General features: G+C 46.7%; 1 protein-coding gene across 5 annotated transcripts in view; it reads left to right on the top strand.

Moving 5' to 3' along the window:
* The window catches only part of LOC144934498 (CLIP-associating protein 2-like), a 77,729-nt gene extending 59,274 nt beyond the window's left edge, over nt 1-18,455 (top strand). For all 5 annotated transcript variants that reach the window (XM_078860317.1, XM_078860321.1, XM_078860322.1 and 2 more), the window contains 3 exons: nt 6,913-7,119; nt 9,712-9,828; nt 14,420-18,455. In XM_078860317.1, coding sequence (XP_078716443.1) covers nt 6,913-7,119; nt 9,712-9,828; nt 14,420-14,503 — 408 coding nt within the window. In that variant the 3' untranslated portion in view covers nt 14,504-18,455. The remainder of the gene's footprint in view (nt 1-6,912; nt 7,120-9,711; nt 9,829-14,419) is intronic.
* The last annotated feature ends 5,470 nt before the right edge of the window (nt 18,456-23,925 follow it).

Raw genomic sequence — 23,925 nt, forward strand, 5'->3', positions numbered from 1 at the left:
GCCTGAATATAAATATGTTGTGACTGGGAAAATCATCGGTACAAGATGCTGGTGAAGACATCAAATTAAGTTACGTAAGCAATTTGGACAATTGGATGCAACTGGGACGAATGCAAAGTGCTTGACCGAGCTAAACGGAAGGAAGGCCATGATCGCCAACATCTTTGAGAAAGGGCACGGCTCATAGAGAGAGAGAGAGATATCCAATAATATTGGGGGAATACAAATAATACGTTAGAAATGCGTGACATTCATTAGATACCGGATTCCAATTTGCATTCGCAATTGACTCGCGTCACCTCTCAAGTCGATCCCAAAGTCCCTCGGCGATTCGCGCAATCCCTCTGCGTGCAACCATCTCAGCGTCTTGTCACAAGCGACCCGCCATATAGAAAAAAAATTCCAGCAGGAACACGAGGTCGTAACTGGAAAAGAACAATACACGAACAAACAACTGCAGAGATAATAAACGCTATCTCAGTGAGCTGCACGTGTGCATGTCGTTCCGTGTATGTCTCCGGGTGTTGGTGTGTGTGTGTGTGTTTGTTTTGGTAATGGTTACTGCGTGTATGTATGTGGGTTGTGGCTCGTGTTTGTGTGTGCGGGTTGCGGTGCTTGCGTGTGGCTTTGCCCTGAAGCTACACGACGCCCCAGGGTCATCCTAGGCTGCTTGGCGCATGGCACACCTGCCGTCCGGCATGCTGCCTGGCTTGTGCCTGCATAATTAGTCTGCGCTATCAGCCCAGAACATCTCCACGGAACTGCATGGGGCCGGGCGAAGTCTGTCTGCTCGCGTGGGCTTCACTCTGCTTTTGAAAAAGGGGATCTTTGGCGTACCGGGTCTCCCCTGTTCCATTGAGGGCGGTGTAAGAATAATTCAGCACCGGTATTCGGAGATGAGATATGGGACTGTGAGTGCCATGGGTGTCTGGACAACCACCAACATGTTTCAGATATTGCTTAGAGACCCTTGATAAGTTTTGAACCAAAATCATGCGCTATTCAGTTGTCCTACATTTCTTTTCAATATGAAGCATTGGACAGAAGTCTTTCAAAGTGCAGGAGGGTTGTGGGGAGAACATTTGTGTCCAGGGTGTTGGGTTGAGTGGGTTATGAGCAATGAGTGGGGGAGTGGGTGAATAAGTGAGTGAGTGGGCAAGTGAGTGAGTAGGCGAGGGAGTAGGTGGGTGAATCAGTGGATGAGTGAGTCGAGTGAAATTCGAACCATCCTTGTGGAGATTTCGTCTCGTCGCGTGTGTGCACGCGCACCTATATAATCGACTGATGACAGACCCGGGGTCGGGTTTGGGCCAGTCAGGGGTCAGGTCGGCCCGGGCCAAAGTGAAGTGGCCCAAGGGTGGAGGCACGCGCCGCTCACTCTTGTCTTCTGTAAAAGCCCCGAGTGGGAGAGTGGCAGGGTATTTGTGAGGAATTTCCAAACTCAGCAGCAACAGACCTCCAGCCGCTGGTGGATTTAACCTGTCGCGGCTCGTCACGGTGCAGTGAAACGCTTGTTACACTTGATCATTGCTTCGGCTAAAAATATATTCCATCGTGACAGGTTATCCGACAGCGATGGTGTTTATGTTATTGCTGTGAAAACATGTCAGTTTCCTTAATTGAAGACACTACTTAAAAGAGATTCCTATCTGGTAAACATTGCCTCGGCAGCAGGAAAACTTTACTTTTTAAACAACACTTGGATTTGCTTTGATTGAAATGTAATATACATTGGTTATTTTCATTGTATACAATATTAACCTTATAATGCAATATGGAAAAAAAACGGTTTCAAAATAATCCAAATGGCTTAGATTTATGAAATTATATTCCTTCCTTAAAATATTTAATGTCCCTACAAAGCATGCAAGTTATGTACTTACATATTACTCCAGCATGTGCTTATGCCCTTGTTGTACATTTGGCAATCAAGAATGTTCTATGTTTCACAGATACAGTCTGTATGAGTTGTACAGTAGGGAGTGATGCTTGTATGTGTAATCCAATCGAGTAATTTGCGGTTAATGTTTTTAATTTGGCAAATTTGGACCATGACGACGGTAAATAATGGCCTCCTTTTTTCAAATGATGTCGGGGGATCTCTAACGTCCACTGTGAAGCAGGCGGCGTGCGGTATTTTACGGTTAATGCACGCAGCGCAGTAATAACCAGGGCGGCCTGCCGGATCCGAACTGCGAATCTCTGCAACAAGCAGTGAACGCGCCACCGCCGGGCCACGTCATGCCCCCGTACACATTTGACGCTGTGGAAATCGCTGTCACGAAAGCATGAAGTGCCTCGACGCATGACCTCTGCGGTCACCAAAACTCACACACCTGGGACTGCGCCCCAGGGAGAGCAGAGCTATGATATCAAATCACACACGAAAAAAAAAAATCGTCCTTGAAAAATGAAAGTGTAAGGTTTCTCTTGCTGTTTTCCACTCTGCTTGGCGAGTGAGCGAGGTAGGTTAAACAGGGGTCAATTGCAATCAAGTGTGCAATGATTTCTAATTGTATAACCATGTAAAACAATTTATATTGATTGTTATTACGCCAGCGACAACTCAATCGCTTAAAAGATGAATTTCAAACGCGATTTAAAATCCAAAGACGGCCATTGTTGTAGATGCTCATGGGACCTAGCACAACAGTGTAAAATATTAAAACCTGAATTAATGGGAGTTTTTTTTTTTTAAATGTTTTGCTTTTCTTTTGGTGACATTTGCCCTGTTTCACTCAGAGGACAGAAGAGTCTGGCTGCATCGTCACCACGGTCCCCGTGAACCCACGGCTGGTGCAGCAGGTGCTGCGAGCGGCACGCGCGCGCGGCTCACAGCGTCGAGTTCGTTTGCGGCCGTTATTATGTCCGGAGAAAAGTAATCTGTTGTTGTCGTTTGTGCCTTTTGTGGGCCGAGTCACAACATCAACAAAACATTTGTCAGAATAAACGATGAAATCTGAAAATATTGCGTGCGCAGCTGGAATGTGATCCTCGGACGTGCTGATCGCAACGCGTAGAGGCAGCGGTGCATGCGATGGGAGCTGCTTTACGAGGCCTCCTGTTCTGTCACCACCTTGGCGTCGCGTTGCCTTGCGCATCGGGAGATTCGATCCGGCCTCCGCGAGTGGACGCCGTTGAATTCCGGGGTTTTTGCGAGCAGAGAGATTTGCCGTGCTTGGACATCTGTAAGCATCTAGCAGTGGTGTCACGTGGTTGGGGAGGGATTCTGGTGCAAGGAATTAAACTGGGCTCCCATCCACAGTCTATTCTGCTGTTCCCTGTTCATGGCCTGGCACCTGGGTGCCTCTGGCACATGAGCTCCGGTCAATGGCGGAGCCAGGATTTTCAGGTAGGGGGGGCAACCCCTCCAGCAATGAAAAATGATAGAGGAGTTGTTAATAAGCAAGGACTTGTCCCTTGCTTTTTATTGGACGCGTGTGCGGCGACGGCACAGCCGTCGATCGAGGGTCGAATTCGAACCGTGTGTGATCGGCATCGCGCTCGCTGAAGGTGTTTGCCTTCAGGGAAGTCGTGTGCTGTATACGCAACTGCGCACAAGTCTGTGAGTCACTTATAATTGTTTTGCCGTTACTTAATGCCAATTATGGACTCAGACTATTGTCCTATCATCTCAGAGTCCCTGGCACATAATATGGTACACAGTGGCAATAGGAGGTCGCAAAATGCCATTTTATTACTAATATACCCCAATGATCCGATCGAAATTAGGGATTTTGATCTGATCATTGGGGGGGGGCACGTACTACTCCACCCCCCCCCCTCACTGGCTCTGGCAGTGGCTCCGGTTCAGTTGCCCCCCTTGCACATTCAACCGATATTCCATTGGCCTCTACGGATGATGGGATTTACCAAAACGCGTGTGAAATGTGGAAAATGTCAATTCGCATAATGTTCCGTGTTCATTCTTGAGCTTGCCTGCCTGTTTGACATGCAGCAAAGCGATTCAGTATTCGTTTTTACAATACATTCTTACTATTCTTACTGGGTATGCTATGAAGCTCTGTCTGGTGATGGTGTCACTTAATAAAACAGAGCATTGAAGGAAGGTGAGGTGAAACCACTGAAACTCTCCTTCTTGAGTAATGGCTTGAGATCCCTTGGATGGAGTGTGGTGTCGAACAATGAGGAGTGTGGAATGGGATCAGATTGGCTGGAGGAAGCTTGAGCCAATGGACCTGCCCTTGGTCAGAAAACCTAAGAACGATTTTTACCCTACATCATTGTAAGATAATTATCATCAGCCATGAACAATCCACTGCTGGATGAAGGTCTCCACTAACTGCCACCACTTCTCACGATTCTGCGATGCAACAATCCATCCAACACCTATGATAGAATATGTTATTCATAAAATGTATGTTTGCATGTATGTTGAACTTTTGCACCGTACGTAGCCCACCGTGCAAATCGGTGTGGAGAGGCCCTGATCCAGCAGTGGATTGACCAAGGTCTATACAGGCTTTCAGCACCCAGAACCACACAAATTATATTTAGATGAATGTTAATTTCATACTGTACCTGGACTCAGGAATGTGGAAATGTGTGCAAGTTGCGACGGAACAAGTATTTACCCCTTTTGGAACAAGTGAGGTTTTACTCTTCCAGGACGGAATTTTGTCCCTCTGAAAACACAGTTACACCATGATCTCTCCACCGAGTAAACGGACCACCAAAGAGGAACACGGGCGAATTGTAATCCCTTCTAGATTTGAGGTTTTCATGACTGCAAGGATCCATACTCTTTGGTTCTTTCGGTAAAGTAACGTAGGTGAATTTTTTTTTAATTTATTTAAAAACATTTTTTTTCACCTACGTGACTTTACCGAAAGAACAAAGAGTATGAATTGTAATCCCCTCTGTCCCACGGTCTGCTCAAACACATCGCCTCGGTTCCAAGAGTTCTTCTGTTTTGTTTTCCTATAAAACTTCACACGAACGCTAAACGGGGGCTCACGGCTGTGCGTGATGTTGAATTTAGACAAAACGCCGCATTTTCACAGGACGCATTTTCACGGAATCTTGTTTTCACCATTGCCAAATTAAACGTCCATAAACTGCACTGAGTGCCCCAAAAAGGGTACCATGATTGCATCAGCTCTGCTCGATGATATCCTGTGCGCCAGACACACGCGATGCAGTCCCGGAGCTGAGGACCCCCCCTCCCCCTCCTGATGGCTCAGTCCCCCATTCAACATTGCTTGTTGTACAAGAAAACAACGTTGGTGCATCATTTAACACCAGTGGCAACTAAGTAATGGACCGCCGTTCCTCGTATGCATAGGGGGTGAGAGCTGGTGCAGAATGCATGAAGAGCTTATTGTATATCACTCGCTTTGCATATCACTCATTCCGTTTAGCGTGTAACAATTGTTTGAAATTGACTGAGTGGTTTTATCCCCCCCCCCCCCACCTTTAAATAAGGTCACACTACAGGGCTTGATGTGACGCCATGCAGCTGTAGGTCTGGGTCGGAAAAACACACTTTCCCAGTAAGTGTGACGTCTCAACAAATGTTTGTTCTAGCCTGACCGTCTCGGAGGAAAGTTGTAAAGATTTGCTTGAGTGAAAAGGAGCTCAGGCAGTTACTGCTTCTGCAAATACAAACGCAGAGCTTTCAGGGAGTCCCTTTGGAACCACAGTCGGGACATTGTGCATGCAAAGCAAACACGGGGCGGGTTTATTTTCTGGTTAATGTGTTGTCACAACAGCCTCCACTTGCACCTCTGCTTGGGTTTTAAGAACAGAGCCCCCCCCTCCCCCCCTTTGCTGTTTGTGACGCAAATGTTATACGGCCCGGCAGCTCTCCCTCCTAATGTTTGGTACCGGGTTACGTGGTTTTGAATTGCCTGGTCACCCCAGAGATCAGCCCACTGACCCGTAACGAGGGGGGTTCGAACTCAACCCCTGCTCTCCGGTGCAGTACACTTCCCCAGATAGGGCGGTCGGCTCCTCTATTTCCAATGATCTCTGCCGTCCCGCAGATGAGCAAGGACCCCCCCCTACATGTGCAGACACCCCCTCCCCCTGCCCCACACAGCCCATGCTCTCCCCCTACCCTGTTATGCTGACAAATTATTCCAGGCACTGTCATTTGCATATACTGTCCCCTGTTGCTGCTGGGTCTGAGTGCTGTGCTGTACATGGCAAGTTCCAGACAGTAGTCAATCAATGATGTAGTGAAGAATTACATTGAACTAAAGGATGTGAGGAAGACTGAGGTAAGGCAACTGGTAAAGGAAAGACAAAGATGTAGCGAATTTAAATTGGCATTATTGTGACTCTCATGCTCACGGGGAGAAGAAGAGTCCTTCTTTCGAGAATTTGTTTTTTAATATTTGATCATTACATTTATGATAACAATTTTGTTGTTATTTTATAATCCATAAACTATTATTGTTTCATGATGATTATTTGCGATCCATACCTGCAAAACGTGCACATTAAAGCCCCGAATGTGCACTCGTGTGGCAACACTTGTGATTGGTAAAGAAAATTACTTGAACTTCCATCCACCGCGGTAGTGCTGCGGAACTCTCCAATGTGTTTTCGGGTTGTACGGCGAGTTGTATGGCACGATGTCTGACGTTCTTCTCCACGTGCTGGAGAAAAAGGCTGTGCAACTCCATCAGCAAAGCACATGGGCAGCAAGCGACTTCACATTGTCATTCATTGGGTTATGTACAAGGTGCACATTTTCCACGACGCTGGCACTAACCCTCAATTTTTCAACTCAGCAATTGAAATTCTCCACGGGTGATTTTTAATCGATTTACGGGTCGCATTTTCCGATCACGGCCCCATGTCTCTGCATGGCCCACCTCCCCCTCGCTAAACTCCGCTCCCCATCGCATGTGTGTACACCCCCCCTCCCCCCGCCTGAACGTCCAGGTGGTGCACGCGGCGGAGGAGGCCGCCGCGGCCATGGCGTCGGCTCTTCCGCCCGAGCCGTGCCTACGGCTGCTGTGGCCATTCGTGCAGACGGCCACCTACCCCGGCAACCTCGCCGCCATCAAGATGCAGACCAAGGTGGTGGAGCGGCTCCCACAGGACGTGCTGCTGTCTCTGTTGCCCGATGTTGTGCCGGGCCTCGTGCAGGTAACCATCACGATTTAAAGCTTTCGTGACTGCAGGGATTCATCTTCTTGGTTCTTTCGGTAAAGTCACGTAGAAGGGAAATAATAGAATAATAAAAATAAAACATAATAAAATAATTCTCACGACGTTTCGGCCACAACGCAAGCAGCCGTCCTCAGGTGAAGAACAGGTCTGTCGGAAAGATGGCGTCTGAATGGGACCTGTTTTTCACCTGAGGACGGCTTCTTGCGTTGTGGCCGAAACGTCGTGAGAATTATTTTATGATGTTAATTTTTTATTATTTTATTATTTCCCTTCTACGTGACTTTACCGAAAGAACCAAGAAGAGGGTAACCATCACGTTGGGGATTCGTGTGTCAAGGGTGCTTGCGTAGACACTCTCCAAGCGAACTCAACCAGTCCAGTGCCCTGGCCGCAGTCGAACCTCGGAGACCGCCAGTGGCAGCTGGCAATGTGTAGCGCGATGCGTACTCGGCACAGGCCTGTAAGTGGGCATTAGTAGTAGTAGTAGTGATGTTGCTACGTGGAGTTATTTTCCCACTTAAGTGATATCCAAGTCATTTATTGTATTTGTCAAATGTTGACCATAATGCCGTTACACATGGCCTACTTTTTTTCCCTGAAGAATTAATCTTCAATCTGAAATAAACGTTTGGATTTATGAGAAAAAAGGTGAATCAAACGTAACCTCAAATTCAAGTCTTCGTTAACATAACAAGCTAAATACTGTTAAGAAGTCAAATTAATCTGACATCTATCTTGTCTTCGTCTCCCTTTTTTCTAATCTCAAGCCATCTTTATTTTTTTCATCTACATTTTACTTATCGGCCTATCGATATCTTTTGTCATCTCACGAGAAAATGTGCAAATTGAAAGGGAGAGTCCCCCAATTTTTGCTCAGGTTCCCCAGTGGGCGAGCGCCACCGCTGGCCGCTCATCCTGCTGCTGGCACGGAGCCACCCGTTGTTTAGAGGACGCGGCGTGTACTGTTATGGTCACCCCTCTCTCACCACACGCAGCTCACAACATTTGAATATAAGTTACACGGCACCACCGCCACCATCGTCGCAGTGTACAAAGCGGCGTAGGATTTCCACAGTCGTAAAATTCTGCAGCTTTGGGAGGTGAGTGCTATTGGGCGTATAATCTATGCTTTATGTAGCCACAAGCAGGGTCTGTTTATGGGATGGCAAGCTGGCCTGTTGAGAGACAAGTGGGTCGATGATGCAGGCTTAGCCCGGGGCTGGCTGCTGTACCACAACTTTGAAACCTACCTTCTATCTTGTTCGTGTCTGGGTCTCGCTTGTAAAATGTTTTGGATATCAGCATTAGCTTTCACGTATTACTAAATGAAGAATTGGTTATTTTACGTTATTAAATCATTCATTTAGAATAACACATTAATCTAAAGATTGGCTCTCGTATGAGTTTTTAAAATAAATAAATATGATGGATTGACAGTTTTTTGTGAATAGAACAATCTACCTTTATACCCATTTAATTCATATTTATACACCAAAAATTTACCAATATTACATGCTGGTTAAGCTGGCAGATTTATTCGCATATGGTTAGGCCTTCATCCAACAGCGGATTGATCATGGGTGATGATGATTTAGAAAACTGCAGCACTGTTCTGAGTAAGGTTTCATCATTAGTGGCAACACACAAAGTGGAAAGGACTTTAATGAACCCTAACCTGGCATGTATGCCTCAATTCAGGATAGGTTGCCGATTCTAAAACACTCGTGGGAAATATTAATAATTGGTAGAATATCGTAGCACCCAGAGAAAATCGAACACATGCATAGACGGAAATAACAGTCACACAGATTGGTCAGCAGCCCAGTTGTATGACCCCATCTACAATGTCGGACAACCTTCATAAATGACAATTTTAATCCACAGAGCTAAACTCGAGAAACAGGGCCTGTAATAATTACACTTGTCAACAAAAAAAAAAAAATTTTGGCCTGGACTTTTGCAGCTGTTTTAGATTAATTTGCTCTATCACATAATTTTTATGCTATCGGCATACCCCATTTTCATTGATTTTACCCGAAATTAACTCTGTCACTTATGATTGCAAGTTGTTTCGAGTCAGTGACTGCTTTAGTGTTAAAATATGGTGCTGTATTTTTAGGATAGTGTGTTTATAATATAATTTTATGTAGATATCCACATTTGTTTAATATTTTTCTTCTGCAGTTTTTATTGAAAATGCAATATTTGATATCTCAAAAACCTGATGTGATAGACAAAAACTGATGCCAGATTTGGAATCAGCACCCCAAAATTACATTAACCCCGTTGGAATACCTTATTGCAGAAAAAGTGTGTTGACCAGTGTTATTCTTCATCAACAGCTTGTCACGTTCCAGGCTCGCATTCAATAATGGTTACAACATGACGAATGTAGGCATCACGTGAACAGCACCAAAACATTACATGCTGAACTCACATTCGCTCTCCCACGTGCGCGATTCGGTGCACTCTTCGCGATTTTAACTGGGGAATTGATGTAAGGTAAGGCGCATCATGCGAGCGGTTTGCGGTCGACGTTTGCACGTGGGTGCACGTGCGCGCGCGCAGGGCTACGACAACGCCGAGACGAGCGTGCGCAAGGCGAGCGTGTTCTGCCTCGTGGCGATCTACACGGTGATCGGGGACGAGCTCACCCCACACCTGGCGCTGCTGTCCAGCAGCAAGGTGAGGCGCGGAGTGTCCTGGGGCAGGGTCCCCCATTGGGTGGCGCGGCCTCACCAGGCGGGGATATGTTGTATAGGACCCAGAGGGATGATGCATTGGTCTGACCGTGGCCAGGATTTGAACTACAAAGAAACTAAATTTCGATTTAAAGCTTTCGTGACTGCAGGGATTCATCTTCTTGGTTTTTTCGGTAAAGTCACGTAGAAGGGAAAAAAAAAATAAAAAATAATAAAACATAATAAAATACAATTCTCACAACGTTTCGGCCACAACGTAAGCAGCCGTCCTTAGGTGAAGAACAGGTCAGACGCTGTCTTTCCGACAGACCTGTTCTTCACCTGAGGACGGCTGCTTGCGTTGTGGCCGAAACGTCGTGAGAATTATTTTATTATGTTTTATTTTTATTATTTTATTATTTCCCTTCTACGTGACTTTACCGAAAGAACCAAGAAGATAAAAAGAAACTACTTAACTATTTTTTATTTTACCAGGTAAGGCCCACTCAGCTATATAGCTCTTTTTCAGAAGTGACCTGGCTACAAATAATAGCTCAATGAAGTGGCTTATCACGTGGAAATGTATAGCAGCCAAATACTCGAAACGTGTTTCTAAATGTGGAGAGAAAAACTGGACGACTCGGATAAAAATCCATGCGACAACAGGCATAACATGCAAACTCGAAATATAGAGGCATCAGGGTCAGGATAGAACCCACGACCGCCTGTATACCAGGCGAGGTAGTTAACAGCTCGCCACCGTGGCGCGTCAACGCGTGAACCTTCCGCTTGGGAGCCCGCTGGCCTCTTAACTGAGGTAACCCTCAGCCTTATTTAAAATATAAATGGGTAAAGTGAAATGCATGTTCCTGAGTGAGCATGTAAATAAATGTTCGTTTATTTTCCAAATATCATCTGTTTTGTGCCTCTGAGGCATGAACAAAGCCTAGATCCATTATCTGTTTATAAAGCCACAGGCTGTTCTCTTCCTGTGCTAATTTGCAATGCTACTGCACCAGGTGTGTCTGCTGGTGTTGTTGGGAAATGTGTTACAAATTAACTGCAACAATCATTGCTCCTCTCTTATCACACACCCTAATTGTAGTTTAAATTAAGCACCATTGCGTACGTCTAAAATTCAGCAAATTACTGGCCTGCAAATATTTATTCTGGGTTGTTTGTTTGTAATATTTGCAAAGCCACCTTTTGGTGTTCATATAAAAAAAAGAGAATCCTTGCCCCCCTTCTTAAGAAAGAAAGCAACTTGTTGCACTTCAGATCTCTTTCTTGAAGCCCTCGGATAAGATGGCTTATCTTGTAAGCCGCATATAAAGGCCAAAGGGTTTGTTTTGGACCACAAAGACATAATGGCAAAAGGCCCCAAAGGCTAATCCTGTAATGGGGGTGCCTTGCTCCGTCTGTTGCATTAGGGACAGGGGCGTTGCCTGGCTGGCACGTCGGCTGTGGCGAGGCTGCTTGCCCACATGCCACCCTGTCTGTCCTGATGTCTCTGGCACCGCACGGGCTTAAACTTTCCCTGTGCTGATCACAAACAACCCGAGGGAATAAAAAATAATGCAACAGTTGATTGGCTTTAGTCACGGAAAACCTAACGTTATTTTTACGTGCAGCAGTTCACAGATTTTAATGCCTGGCTGGTTTTGTTGTTTTAACTTATTTTAGTTTGTGCTTTGTGTACTAAACTTGCGAATTGAGATTTAGTTTCAAACACACGGTTGACAGAATTTGAAGAAATGTACTTTTAAGCAAATTATTTGGGCGAATAATTTTCACTCTCTGCTGGCAGGAGTTGTTGAATCTCACACTTGCAAAGTGTGTATTGCATAGAAAGCGGTTACACACTCTAATGAATGAAAATACACTTTTAACACAATTGCTTTGTGGTTTTGTGCAATTAAATGTTCTCTTTCCCCAGTGCAGGCTTTATAGCTATTTGTTTAAAGGGCCATCCATTCTGTTTAGAAACCATTGGAATTTAGTACCACCACGTTTTCCTCTTCAGATGTAGCTCAGATAATACTTACCAGGCCTCACAGCGCAGGTTGTCTCCTGGCCTAATGCCACCCATTTCAAGGCTCTGCCTTTCCTTCTATTGATGTCCATGTGTGCACACACACACTCACACTCCGGTGTATATTAAACAATGCCCATGAAAGGGAACGGCTCGCATGCTATCCTGGTGCAGTGTGTGCCACCACCTTCATTGCTGCAGGTGGCGGCTTGCGCTTGGTGACAGGTGCTGGTGCAAGGACTTGCCAAATGGGATAAGTTCACGGTGTTCATTAGTGTGGGGGGCAGTTGGGGGGGGGGGCAGTATCCAATTAACAGGATTCGTAGAATTATATTTGCAATGGGAACGCAAAGAAACGGAGACAATTGTCATCACTGCAGCTGTTGGGCCTGTCATCGAGGAGGCATTCATTTTTCTTCCACGGTGTGACATAAATCCTGACACAGCACTGCGCTGATGCTTTTGCAACAGTGCATGATGTTTCTACTTCCATGGCGAGGTGACCATCAGCACAGAGCACCTGTCTCCATTTTATTTAGACATCAACTCGGGCTGTTTATGGATGCAATAGTGGATGTGGAGCAGCTGAGTTCGTGGATGCATTTTTTTAAAATAATCCCATGCACCAATTAACATATTTATCTGACGTATTAATACACAGGGGTACAGCGGCAACGCAGTCATTAATGCACTGCACTATGAACCCGGCGAGCTGAGTTTGAGTCCAGGCCCCGGCTAATATCAGTGACGAGTGATATCTGAACGGGTCCTGGGCTCCAGCTGCTTCGCTAACCCGCACTGGCCACCAGTATGGTGAAGTATGGTCAAATTGACCTGGCTTTGGGGAGGCCTTCATGCTGCATATGGATTGGCAAAAAGCTGTAAACTATAAATGATTAATATGAATGTGATGTTTTCCATCAGGTGTGAAAATATATAATCATGTGTTGGTACATTTTCATACCTTATGAAAAGAATACAAGGTATTAAAATGTTTTATTCTCTGTTGCGGAACATTGTGACAACTCATTTCTTGAGAACTGCTTCTTGTGTTTAATTTGTCCTTCCCCCGCACCTCCGATTAGCAAGGTTGGCTTTGTATGGTGCGAAAGGTCAACATTCAAATAGACAAAAGGCCATCTCGACGCTAAAACAATGTCTTTTCCGTGTCCTATTTCATTAAACTCAGTTGGAATAAAAAAAGACATCCGATGTCATTGGCAATCAAAAGCCGTCTATTCACTGAATTGTTGCCCAAATTTCACTGATGTCAATTAATTTCATGTTGGTTGTTTTATACTTGTGTTTAAGCAATGCAAACTACTCCATTGTGTAGGGCATTTTTACGTGCACGTGTGTATAAAACACAATGCAAACATATTTACGTGAGGCCACCCCTCCCACTTGTGGTGTAGCCTATTTGTCACGTGTAAGCCGCGTTTAAATGGGGCAAAGCTAACTTCAAAGGAAAGGGCTGTTAAAGCTGTAAGGACTTTTACAGCCCATTGAAGGATCACCACATTTACACATAAAAGATTGCATTGTATGAATTGTATAAAATCAACACTGCCTAATTTAATAAATGACAGTTGTGTGTTTCACCAGTTTAAATATGTAACAGCATAAATTGCCTGGGCTGATATCTCAGAAGCTAAGCCGGATTTGCATCCACCTGTCAATACCGATTGCGTTGGTGGCCAGCAGATGGCAGTCAAGGAACTGTATTCCTAAATCTATCTGTTTGGATCTATGGCCTTTAGTCCCTTGTATGTGTGGCGTCTTCTCCAGGAAACTCAGTTTGCTTTCGCATGTCCGCTGCTTAATGAAATGAGCTCCACTAGTAAGGAGTCATGAGGCTATGAGAGCTTTTCCTGGGTAAATCAACTTGTTGTGGGAGTCTACAGTCAACAATCAGCACCATGGCTGCTGAAAATAACCGCTCAGAGAGCGCCTTTTGCTTGTATGACTTCATTATGTTCCAGAGTTCTTTACCCGCTTAAACAAACAGGTAATATAACCAACCGTTTAATGTTTGGCGCTGAGGGGTTTTTCTGTTTGCCTCTGGCGGGGTTACTTAAGTGGCATTAAGCAGTTTTATACAGATGGGAAGTGTTCATCTCGTAGCAAGAAACTGGAAATCGTTGCTTTTACAGCCGCACTTTTAAATACTGTAATAGGTGAACACTCCTTCAATGTAACGCTGAAGGTCATGTGCAGACTCCAGTCCCACCCTTTGATACGAGCAGGTAGCCATGTAAACATTCCTTCGTGTAATGAATCGACTTAAATTCACGTGCCATTTATTTTATTCCAGAATCTGTATTGTTTTAAAAATGGCAATTATTTACCCAGGAAAGCCACACTTAGTATCAAGACTATTTTTCAGGAGGAGTTCTGCATTGCGAAATTTGGCCAATCACTTAAATTCGTTTTTGCCATGAGCATGTAAAAACAATTAAATAACACCCGTGAAATTGTACAACGCTTGCGAGGTACAGGATGAAGACAAGCATCACAGGCTGCACGCATCATTGCCATTGCATTTTGTCATTTCTCTGCACAGATGAAGCTGCTGAATCTGTACATTAAGCGAGCCCAGGCAGGCTCCAGTGGAGAGAGCACGGCCGATATGCCGGGCCAGAGCTGAGCGCGTCATCGCCGCCACCATCACAAACCACCGCAAGACGCGGTGCTCTGTACAGCCGGGGGGACGGCACCTGGCATGCAGCTCCCCGCTTCGTGCGCCACACTCCCCCCCGCTGTCCGCCCACCTTCTCTGCTTGAATGACGGTGCCTTCGTGCCCACTTGGGTCCCCACCGTCACCGCGAGTGTCCTCGGATAGCCAGGGATTCATTTCTCACTGCGTATTTTCTTGGTCGCCAGTAGTCTGGAGTAGGTGGCACATTGACAATGGTCACGGCCACAGTTGACAGGTTTGCTGGATGTGGCGTGCCCGGTGCAGACATTTTTTCTGAGTCACCATCCCGGACAGACCCCGCTGAAGTCAGAATCAGAATCTTTATTTCGACTGGAAGAATCCGATGAGCTATGAAGCTCTTTTTCACCGATGTCCAGTAGGAGCGGGTCAAAAAGTTAAGCGCCGTGTAGAGCCATCCGTGTGGCTTTTGGCTGGCAGCGGCGCAGTAAGCGGTAGCCACAGCTGTAGTGGGAGGGATTGTGGATGCGGTGCGGTGGGTCGGGGAGTACTTTCATGTCACTGAGCCGGTGGCCAGGCTCAGATGAATTAGCTCTGTGTGTGTGGCTATCCATGTAGCAGTGGCACGGCTGTGTGGAACGCAGAGAGAATGACTGCATGTTGTGCTGGTGGGCAGGAGCTGGTCCACCCCCTTAGAAGTGTCGTGCCTGAGTGGGTTGTGGAGAGCATTGGGGTCAGGTGTCGTGAAATTTAACTGTCATGTGTTGCTCCATCAGCACACGAGTGGAAAAGTAAATTGGTCAGTGTCCAAGATCTTCATTAAGATGTGTATTTTATTCGATTATTCTCAGCACAATACATAGTTTAACTCATATCTGAGCCGCTGTCACGGTCGTTAATTAAATTATCACTTTTTTCTCCAAATGTCATAATGCACAGCATTTAGTATAATGCCACTGTATAGTGGAGCAAACCATGCCCGCGTTAATGTAATATAACATAGGCTCGCACTTTGTCATTCACACCAACTCGTTTGTTATATCTGATCTAAAATCCACCGGAGTGCTGTAAGTGTAATGTACGAGAAATTGCTGCCCACTTCGTGAACACATCTCTGGGTTATTTGGAATGCTGGCCGTTGGAATTGTCCGTTAATGTAGGAGGTTGCCGGTGCGTCGTATTTAATCTTAGTCAGAGTCACGTGAATTGACACGTCTGTGCATTTGTATCGCTTTACCACCTTTTGCCATCTTCGAGCCATGCTGCGTTGCTTGCTCTGTGTTTGGCGTCTGTGCGTGCACAGCAAACACAGAGGCTAGGCAGCGCACTCGCGTAGCCGCGTACCGTGTCGTGCCATCCCGTTCATACCACCGAGGCACCTGGTGAACGACTCTTGCCAGGGTAGCATGGGCTCATAGCACATCGATATGTTTAGGGACGATGGTGAATGTTGTAATATGCATGCTGCCACAATAACTATCGGGAGATGGAGTCATCGCTCAGTCGTGTGTGCTCTTCAGGCGGAATCCCTGTTTGAATACGTTTGCGTAGATGTTTTTCACGTAAGGTTTTCAAAAAGCACCACAAAGATTGCCCGCCGATAATTACACTCAATCATTTTGAGAATAGCAGCATCTGCTGGATATAATTTTCTAGTCTAGAAAGTGGAGAGGGATTAGGTCGTGATATTTATTGGGTTGAAGTCACAGACATGGATTTAATAGTGGCAAGAGGGGCTCAATACAAGACTGTATCCACTTCATTTTCCTGGCATTTTTCCCAATTAATGTGGGCTCTGTCTCACTGCTCCTCTTTCTCCACTCGCTCCTGTCCTGGGTCATCCTCTCCACATCCTCCACAGTCCTTCACATCCTGACTCACCACTTGGAGCCACTGCTCTCTCGGCCTACCTCTCAGTCTCTGCCCTGTTTATCACCTTTCTTCCGATGTGATTTCGCTCTCTTCCTACGGCATGTCCTAGCCACCCGAGTCAACTATCGTTCAGACGCACTGCTCTATCTGCAAACTTATTCATAGTCACATTGCTGTTAAGTACGGACATTGATCAGTCCCATGGCTAATTTCAGAAGTGGCAGCACACACCTGTAATCTGGCGACTTGGAGGCACTTCGCAAACAAAAGATGCCTGTTGGATAGTACAGCAAGTAAGTTGCATATCGAACTGTGTTAAATTTGTTAGTCATTTTTACACGTGGGGTTTTTTCCACTACTTCTGTTTTCTCACACATGCAACAATAACTAAAAATAAATCGAATAGATCAAGCAGCCAAAGCAGGTGGAAAAAATGTTCAGACTCAGTGAGGCATTCCTAGATAAACAGAGAATTTACCGTACTTTATTCAAATCAATCTTGGGCCAAAACAGTAGCATTAACATTCTTGTTTTTTTGTTGTTCATGCGCCACCCTCCTTTAATGACCACGAGCCGCGCAAACTAAGGTCGTCACACCGCAGTCTGAAGTGGGGGGGGAGGATGTGTCTGGCTTAGCATCACCGTGGCACTGCGCGCCTCGATCATTCGCTGACAGCTTTTCAGATATCCACGAGGCTACTCCTGAAGCCATCCCCCGGCCCACTCACCAACCTTCACGTGAACATACAGTATCAACGCCATCGATCAACTCCCCACCATACAAAAGGAGAAAACTAAAGGACCCTCCATCGTAGCTCATCAGCCAACAACTCCCTCCACATTACACCTCTCCATCGCAACCATAAATCAACAAAACATAGCGTTAGAGCTGAAGCGTAATTCAAGTGGAGGTGATGTCTCGGTAACATAGAGTCGGTGGTTAGTGTCTAAATGGCAATCCTGCGGGAGCTTCCGCCTGACGCAGACTCGCTACTGATGAACAATCGCGGCAGCAAGATTGTGTGTGTAGCACTGCTGGCTGGTAGCTCTCCAGTTTCCTGCCACATGTCGCGTGAAGTTGTAGTTTGACATGACGCGCGGCGTGTGTGGTGTCGCAAGTTAGAGTAGCTCGTTTGTTATTTAAAATTGACGCGGGTTCTTGTCAATGTAAAAGAAAAACGGTGTGCGTGTGTTTTTTATGTTCATAAAAAAAGAATTCTTAACTGGGCAACGCAGAAAAATACGACAAAAAAAATTGTGCCACGTTTAAAACGTCGTGCGACACCGGCTGATGTTGTCGCTGGCTGACTGGCGTGTCATGCCCTGGTTTCAGGTCGCTAATTTGAGAACTTTAATTTATAATAAAATCACAACTCACTTTTGTAAATGTTCTCTTTTTAGTGGGTGGACAGATTATAGGAAAACACGTTTTATGTATTAAAACATTGATTAAAACTTTATATATAATGCTATTAATTAGGAGTAGAGTATACAGATTTATAGATATATTAATTAATCCCTAATCCCATATACTAGATATATCTGCTAATGTAGTGATACATGTTATGGGCAAACAGGGTTATCATTGGGGAGGCAAACAACTCTACAGTTTTGCTCACGATGTTGCCCAGGGCTTAATCTTTCACGCAATGTATTGCCACAGTTTGCTACATTCCTGGGAGGTGGCACGTGATTAATAACCACAGCCATAACGAGAGCTACTGTGGATGTGGTGTGCTGCGTGCAGGAAAAAAATCCGAGTAGATGACCCGCACAGCCCTGGCTGAAATTAAGCTCTGGTGTTGCTTTGTTTTTTTAACTGGTTTACAATGAACATTGCATGATCATCTGAGAAAAGATAAAAAAAATTTGTCCTAGATAATTGGCAGATATATAAAGTATGTACATTGCAAAGTTGCACCCTGTATTGACTGTGGCAGCTGTTATCACAGAGTATATTGCTGTAGGTGGTGGGTTTGCATGGAGGAGATAATATATATCGAGTTATTCTCTGATGGATATTTAATTGAGATGTATTTCCTTAAATGTGTTTAATAAACTGTACAGATATTAAAAAAGGTAGTTTGGAAAATGTGTCTTTCTGGGAGAGGGATGCTGGAGGTGATGATGTGTTTTGTTTATTTGCAACGAAGGTGCAAATTCTCCAATGTCTTTTCGGATTGTGCTGCGTGCTCTTTGGCACGGTGTCGGATATTTCGCAGCACGTGCCGGAAGCTTCTTCAGCAAATGAATTGAGCATCTCGCGTTGTCCCTGGATTGTACAGCACTGCCGTCAGTAAGTGATTGTGTCTGGAGTAGGCTGGCCGATGTTAAGCTCCCAGCACATTTAGCGAATTTTCGGACACCATGCTGAACGACACCTGCAACAACTCAAAAACACATACGAGGGCTGTGCAGGCACAACCGCGAAAATCAACGAGCTAAGATGCGATTTTGTTGATTTTTGTTCTACATAAAAAAACCCTCATAATTTCAACCTCAAAACAGTCCTGGAAGCAAATGTGCATCGGATCTCGTAAATTGTATCCCAGCACACGTGGTCTAATTCACTTACAACTGGAAATGTAACGGGTAACAACAAAACACTGTGAGAACGTGTATAACTGACGTGGAAGTGAGTAAAACTCATCACAGTTCACACCGGTAATTGATAGCCTAAACCAAGTGTGATATCTTTCCTTTATGTATAGCAATGCGATCGATCTATCGGACATCAATCTCTCGTTGAAAATAATGTAAACATGCGTAGAGTAAAGATTGCCTCTCAGTCTACCATCGTTTTTATCAGCCATGTTCAATCCACTGTTAGATGCGTGCATCTCCATGCCGTCACCATCCCAAATGGTCACGCAGTGCCACAATCCATCTTGCTCCTGTGTAAGACCCAGACCTTATTGGTCCACCTCTGTGGTGGGCATCTTGTGGTTCTCTCCTTCGGCTGCCAATACTTCACCAATCTCACCCTTAATCATCATCAAGCACAATTGTCTCAAAATTAAGAATTTCTAATTATCCATGTTTCCAGATTGATGTGCTCCCTTCTCTCTGCCAGTGTACCCCCATGCTTCTTTGCAAGCTTTGGTTTTGCTTTTTTTCGTCAAACTATACATTTTTACCAACCTTGAACATACACTGCAGGTATTCACACACGTCACTGTAACACTTTTCTTCCAGTGTCCGTGTTTTTAATCCATATACAGTACAGTACCACAGTGTCCATCAAGTGCCATGGTTAAAGTTAGGGCTGGAATTCTCACGTTTGTCTGGGGCGGCGACCACAAAAAAACATTTGCGCACCTGGCACACCGCATTCCGTATTCATCTTGCTATGGCTGCAGCTACTCGGCACGTGCCACTTGCCGGTCTACCAGCGACCTGAACAAAACTATTCAGGAAAAGCGCGTGCAGTGGACACCTGAGCAATCCGTGTGCGCAGTCAAATCACTCTCGAAATCATCGCTCAACTTAATCGCCTGCAACGGGCTTTGTCAACATCTGAGCGGCTAGTTGCTCAACTGCTCGCAACTGGCAACAGAGACCTGCACACACGCGATTCAGTTGCGGCAGATCGCTCAGGTGTGGTCGACGCGCCGTACGAAACCCAGCCCTGCTTAAGGTAACGGAATCCTCAGTTCCAAACGGTAGTACACAGTACTTTTAAGTTGTTAATCTACCGTCAGATGTGCCCTCCGCCGCACGTGATGATTGGCGCCTCGTGGTGCTGCCCCCCCCACTCCACCCCCGTCGTGTGCTTGGGAGTGCCCTCGCCAACAACAATAAGTGCATCTTACAGATTAAACCAGCGACATTTGTTTCGTGCCTCGACTCTGCTGATGAGACCCAGATGGTCGAAACCCGTCGAGAGTTTGCTCGCTTGAGCATTCGGCTGGCTGCTGGTCAACTCAAGTCTGCCTACCTGGAAGGCCAAGCCAATAGGCCGATACTATGAAACAATATTTAATTTCAAAGTGAAGATGCCAAGTGGAGGCTGATGTCACGTTATGTGGCTTTAATGGGCGCTTAAAGCCACTCCCACCACCACGTGCTCGCCGATATTTTACGGTGGGAGTGGTGGCGCCGTGGTTAGCGCGTTCGCTGTGAATCCGGCCACTGGAGTTATAACCCCGCACCAGTGACATTTAAACCGGTCCTGCACCCCCCCCCCCCACCACGATATTCCGCCTCCCTTCGCTAACCTGCACTGACCAGCGTGGTGAAGTATGGTCTAACGGCATGGGGAGGCCTCCATTTCGCAGTGAATTACCAAATCGGTGTAATGTACAGCACCACATCGATCGTGATTGATGATAACGACGAAGACTACGAATGTATCGACGAGGGTTAATGAGAGCGCTGCGTTTGATTTGTGTGATGTATCGAGTAATACGTCTGTGAAATGAATCCACGGCTGGATGTGGGCTTCCCGACACCTTGTTAGTGCGGGTCGTTTTGGGGTTATTTGACCCTTACTTAACTTTTATGAATTTTATTTTTTTACCTACGTGACTTTACCGAAAAAACCTAAGAATATACTTCCCCGCTCTTTGTCAGCCCGGGGTTGGTGAAGACGGGGAAGCACGGGTGTACAGGACAACAATAGCTTCTGCTGCACCGCCCTCTGCTGATCATCACGGAGCAAACATCGCCGAGGAACGTGCGCGCAGAGAGCTCCATCACAGAGGATGGAGCTCTATGCGGAGAGGAATGATGTTGCGAGACGCGTGACCAGCACTCGTAGCAGTTCCAGGCACGGGGTCGCAGCGACGCGGCGTCTTGTAGTAAGAGAGTGGCGAGGAGAAGAAACTGCCGTACTTGGCCCTCCCCCTCTCCAACCATTATATATACGGAGTGGTAGCTCTTGTAATCTCTCATTTACTTGATACAGCTGTCGTGGCTTTGACGGTTCCACCTGAAGACGGAAGCTTGTGTTGCCTCCGAAACGTCGTGATTTTTATTTTATTTTACTTTTATTAATTTTAGTGTTTTACCTATGTGACTTTACCGAAAAAACCTAAGAATATAACGTAGAGTCCTTTATCAATCCACTGCTGCATCAAACCTTCACCCCCTGCACCCGCACCACTTCCTACCGTGTTTGACCATACTTCACCCACGCTCGACGATGTATGTTGGTGACGAAGAATAGGGGGGGGGAAGGGGGGCGGCGAGTGGGTCGCCGGGATAGGTTCAGGTGTCACTCGCCACTGATGGTGGCCGTAGCCCGCGATCGAACTGCGGTTTGCTGGGTTCAGAGCGCAGTTCGCCGCGTCTCCTACCCCGGGTCGCAAATACGAGCTCGACAAATCCGTCTCTCCGTTCCGTGTCTGCGCGCGTACACATTAAACGCACGTTAGTCTTGCGGACTTGTGAAGACGTCCACGCTTCAGGTAGCCAGCAGGATTTGTTGGATCACGAAAACTCTCGACTGACGCAAATTTTCTGGGTCTCATTTGCAGAGTTCGAGGGCGCCAAGCAATTACCGCCGGTTGACCAGGAGGCCGTTGCGAAGTGCACTCCCCCTATAAGGGGGTTGTAGCGCAAAAATACGACGATCAAGAATGTTCGATACAATAAAATAAAAATACAGCACAATGGTGCGGTATTCCCACGTGGAGACACGGAGAGGGAAGGAGATTGGTTTATGACCAAGAGTGTTCCACTTGAGGGAAGATGCGTGGCGCTGTGCTTAACGCACCGCGTTGTGAACCTGGCTACGAACATGTCGATATCCCGAGCACGGCTAACATCAATGGCGATCGAGATCCCAACCGGTTGCTGAGTAACTGTGCTCCCCACATACACCAACTGCGAACTGGCCGGCGCGGAATATTCTCGATCACACCCCCCCCCCCCACGATTGGATCGACACGCAGCCTTCATCCAGCAGTGGATTTACAAAGTGCGGTGCGTGGTGTCGAGTTCCACTCCCCGTGGGGTCGTTTGTGTAACGCGTGCTGCATGGGAAACTGCGCTCCCTCCCCGCAGAGAGCCACGAGCTAAACCCTCTCATCGCGGTCCCAGAGCCATTAAGGTGACGGTGGTCTCGTGCTAATAATACGCCGTGTCCTGGTAATTTAGCGGACTTTGTCTCTCATTGTGGGCAATAAAGATGCACATCTCGGCTTCCTACGTAAACACATACAATCACCGGCATGCCACACCGCAACACACAACGCACGCGTGGATACATTTGTAAACGTGTTGTGTAATAATCATAACAACAACAACATATTTTACAGCCCTTGGCCAAATCAACATGCTAAGATGAAGATTTCGACTCCCCACGTCTTTCGAATGTGGATGATGGACCACGCTGCTCCGTGCGGGTCCGAGATTCAGGAGCGGCTGAGATATCCCTCGCGAGCGACGTTAGCCGTGGTCGGGGCTCGCTCGCCCCCTAGCTCCCCCCCCCCATGCCTACAACAGCAAGTGCCAAGCCTCTGGGACCTGCTTCGTTTTCAGTGATGAGACGAGATCGGGCGCGCTCCCGGGTACATTTGTCCAGAATGACGCCGACGTTTCGACTCTCGCCCTAACGCAACAAACCGCGACGAGGGCACCGATGTTCGCGAGTTCCGGGCCCGGTTACCGTGAGTGGCGTCTGATATCTGAACCGATTCTGAGCACCATTCACCAACCTGCATCGCATGACCTGTGTGGTGAAGTATAGTCATCGCACCAACTCCTATGATCAGACAACTTCGTGGGAAGTCATTCATGCTAGCAGTGGATCGACACATGCATGGCTGTAATTTGTTATCTTTCTACACACATCGTATGTCAAATTGTGAATGTAGTTTGCGATGTTCAGCGTTTTTGAGATGCAATGTATATAAACGACGCTATCTCAGCTATAATTATGATACAGTATGTAAATACTGTATTAACTGTAGGATACACGCAGCGCAAATAGCGCCTGAAAGCCGCAGCATTGGCACACGCGCACACACCAACCAGAGGCGTTTAGTAGCGTGGAAGGCACAGGCCCCCGATACAAAGGGGATGGAATTGGGGAACTCTGTCCCCCCTCCCCTACTCGTAGGCCGGGCACCTGGGTCGCTCTGGCCCCTGGACCGATGCGGCTGCACCGCACTCACGCACAATCGCAACGGCACTGATAGCGCCGTGGCTTTGCAAAGTCCATCCCCACCCCCAACACACACACGCACACACACCCCCAACACACACACGCACACACACCCCCAACACACACACGCACACACACCCCCAACACACACACGCGCACCCACACACGAAGACACGCGCAGACGCACGCACACACACCCCCAACACACACACGCACAGACATACAGACACACCCACACACGCACACACGCACCCACACACACACGCACCCACCCCCAACACACACACGCGCACCCACACACGAAGACACGCGCAGACACACACACACCCCCAACACACACACCCACACACGCACACACCCACACACGCACACACCCACACACACAGACACACACACGCAGACACACGCATACACACACACACCCACACAGAC

The sequence above is a fragment of the Lampetra fluviatilis genome, chromosome 10 (genome assembly GCF_964198595.1).
Source record: "Lampetra fluviatilis chromosome 10, kcLamFluv1.1, whole genome shotgun sequence".
NCBI classification, from domain to species: Eukaryota; Metazoa; Chordata; class Hyperoartia; order Petromyzontiformes; family Petromyzontidae; genus Lampetra; species Lampetra fluviatilis.